The sequence below is a fragment of the Echinops telfairi genome, unplaced genomic scaffold, assembly GCF_000313985.2.
Source record: "Echinops telfairi isolate 266 unplaced genomic scaffold, ASM31398v2 ScPeMD7_7459;HRSCAF=8497, whole genome shotgun sequence".
NCBI lineage: Eukaryota > Metazoa > Chordata > Mammalia > Afrosoricida > Tenrecidae > Echinops > Echinops telfairi.
The window spans coordinates 5,905,281-5,907,520 of NW_022111359.1; the positions used below are offsets into that span (position 1 = coordinate 5,905,281).

Genomic DNA, 2,240 nt, shown 5'->3' on the forward strand with positions numbered 1-2,240 from the left:
GCAAATATGGTGAAGAAAGCTGATGGTGCCCAGCTATCAAAAGATATAGCGTCTGGGATCTTAAAGGCTTGAAGGTAAACAAGCGGCCATCTAGCTCGGAAGCAACAAAGCCCACATGGCAGAAGCACACCAGCCTGTGTGATCACGAGGTGCCGAAAGGATCAGTTATCAAACATCAAAGAACAAAAAATCATATCATTGTGTGCTCTCCTCCCTGATACGATCGCAACCAAACATCAAAGAACAAAAAATCATATCATTGTGTGCTCTCCTCCCTGATACGATCGCTGAAGACAAATGGGTGCATAAGCAAATGTGCCACCCATGCGGTAGCAAGTTGAGCTGTAAGCTCTCTGCATAACCAGAACCCTGACAACGACCACCCACCCCAAACCCAAACCTCCTGACAGCACACAGTGACCTCCAGGACAGAGTAAAATTGCCCCCCAGGGGGGTTGTGGGGCTGTAACTCTTTGCAGGAGCAGACAGCCTGGTCTTTCTACAACCACAGGTCCCTCACCCTCAACCCCACTCATGCCCCTAGCTTCTTGCTGAGTGCACCCTCCAACCGGCTCTAGAAGCCCTGCAGGCAGACAGCACGGGGGTCAGAACCCGCTTTCCAAATGACTTTATTCCCTCCAGACTGGACATGTGCCAGGTGGGCGCAGCCACCCAGAGGAGGGGCGGGGGACCCTCAGTGGGGTGTCGGGGCCCTTTCCCAGGCCCCCCTCACGGATACGGCGCTGCAGTGGCGGCGGACGCCTCTGCGGGTCAACAGCTCGAGCCTGCGGGCGCGCAGCCGCGCCTGCACCGCCCAGAGGGGCGGCTGGTGGCCGGGCAGGGAGGGGTCATCGTCGTCGCCGCCGCTCTCGGCGTTCGAGTTGGAGCTGTCCTCGGAGCCCGCCACCGACTGCTTGCACACGGGGCAGGTGCGGCGCGCGGCGTGCGCCAGCCACGGGTCGATGCACTTGCAGTGGTAGGCGTGGGAGCAGGGCAGGATCTTGAGGGGGTCGCCCTCTTCGTACTCGTCCAGGCAGATGGCACACAGGTCGTGGCTCCTCGTGAAGATTTGCACCTGGGCCTTCTGTCGGGCCGGGGCGGGCTCCTTGACCCGGGGGCCGCGCCCCCACCAGGAGCACAGCCAGTGCCACACGCGGCGCAGCACCAGCGCGGTGGAGGTCAGCAGCACCAGCGCGCGGCCCAGCGCCCACGAGGTGGCCAGCACCGGGTGGCAGTCCAGGTCGGTGCACGGTGGGGCGTCGGGCAGCAGGAGCACGTGGACCGACTTGTCGCAGCGCACGATGACCCGCAGGTCCTGGGAGGCGGCCTCGCCCACGAACACGGACGGGATCGCGATCTGGCTCCGCAGGTCCTCGTAGACGTGCGCCATGTGCACCAGGTCGTCCGAGCGCACGTTGTGCACGATGGCGGCCTCGAAGCCGGCGCGCTGGGCGTGGAGCACCTTCAGGTCGAACGTGCAGTCGTAACGGCGGATCAGGACGATGGCCCCCAGCGAGCTGTTGCTGGGTCGCGGGCCCTCGATGGGCTGGCACGCGTTGGGCGGCTTGGCCTCCATCAGGTAACCCCGGAGACCCTCGGGCGCCAGCGGGACCCCGAAGAGGGCGGGCAAGTCCGCGAAATCCACTGTGCTGGCATTTTCATCTAGAATGGCCCGCACCACGGCCCACGAGGGCGCCGGCAGCACCAGCAGGATCAGCGAGATCTTGGTGACCGCCAGGGCCAGGGCCAGGGACGGCCACTGCCCCACCATGGCCACCCCCGCTGCAGCTGTGGCTGAGTCGAGCTAGGTCCCGCTGGGGACGGTAGACGAGAGGCCCTCGGGCATCTCCAGGGCCCCCAGGAGCCCGTGGCTGCCCCCGGAATGGCTAAGAGCTAGGTGGGTGCTCAGAGGCAGGGGAGCCCAGGAGTGATGGGGCGGGGGCCCTACGCTGACTCGGCTCCCTGCGGCCCAGCGTGCATCGTGTCTTAGAAGGCCCGTCTCAGGAGCAGCTGGCCTCAGCCGCCTGGCTGGCTGGTGACTCAGAAGCCAGGGGCCTTCTGGGTTCTAGGGGCTTCTAGACTCTGTGACATCATCTGGGTGGGGTGGGCCTGGGGCCCTGGGCAGCTGGGAGGGGCTGGGGGAGAATTCTTCACAGGCTCAGGGTGGTTCCTGGCTCCTGGGCTCAGCCAGGCCCCAGCGTGGGTGGGATGCCCACCAAGAGCCTCCCTGTGACCCAGGG

At 64.6% G+C, this 2,240-nt stretch overlaps 1 protein-coding gene across 1 annotated transcript; it reads right to left on the reverse strand.

The window, feature by feature from the left end:
- Positions 1–694: 694 nt before the first annotated feature.
- ZNRF4 (zinc and ring finger 4) lies at positions 695–1,975 on the reverse strand. Its single transcript, XM_013007648.2, has one exon. It carries the CDS (start codon positions 1,769–1,771, stop codon positions 695–697), a length of 1,077 nt encoding a protein of 358 aa, XP_012863102.2. The 5' UTR covers positions 1,772–1,975.
- Positions 1,976–2,240: the final 265 nt, after the last annotated feature.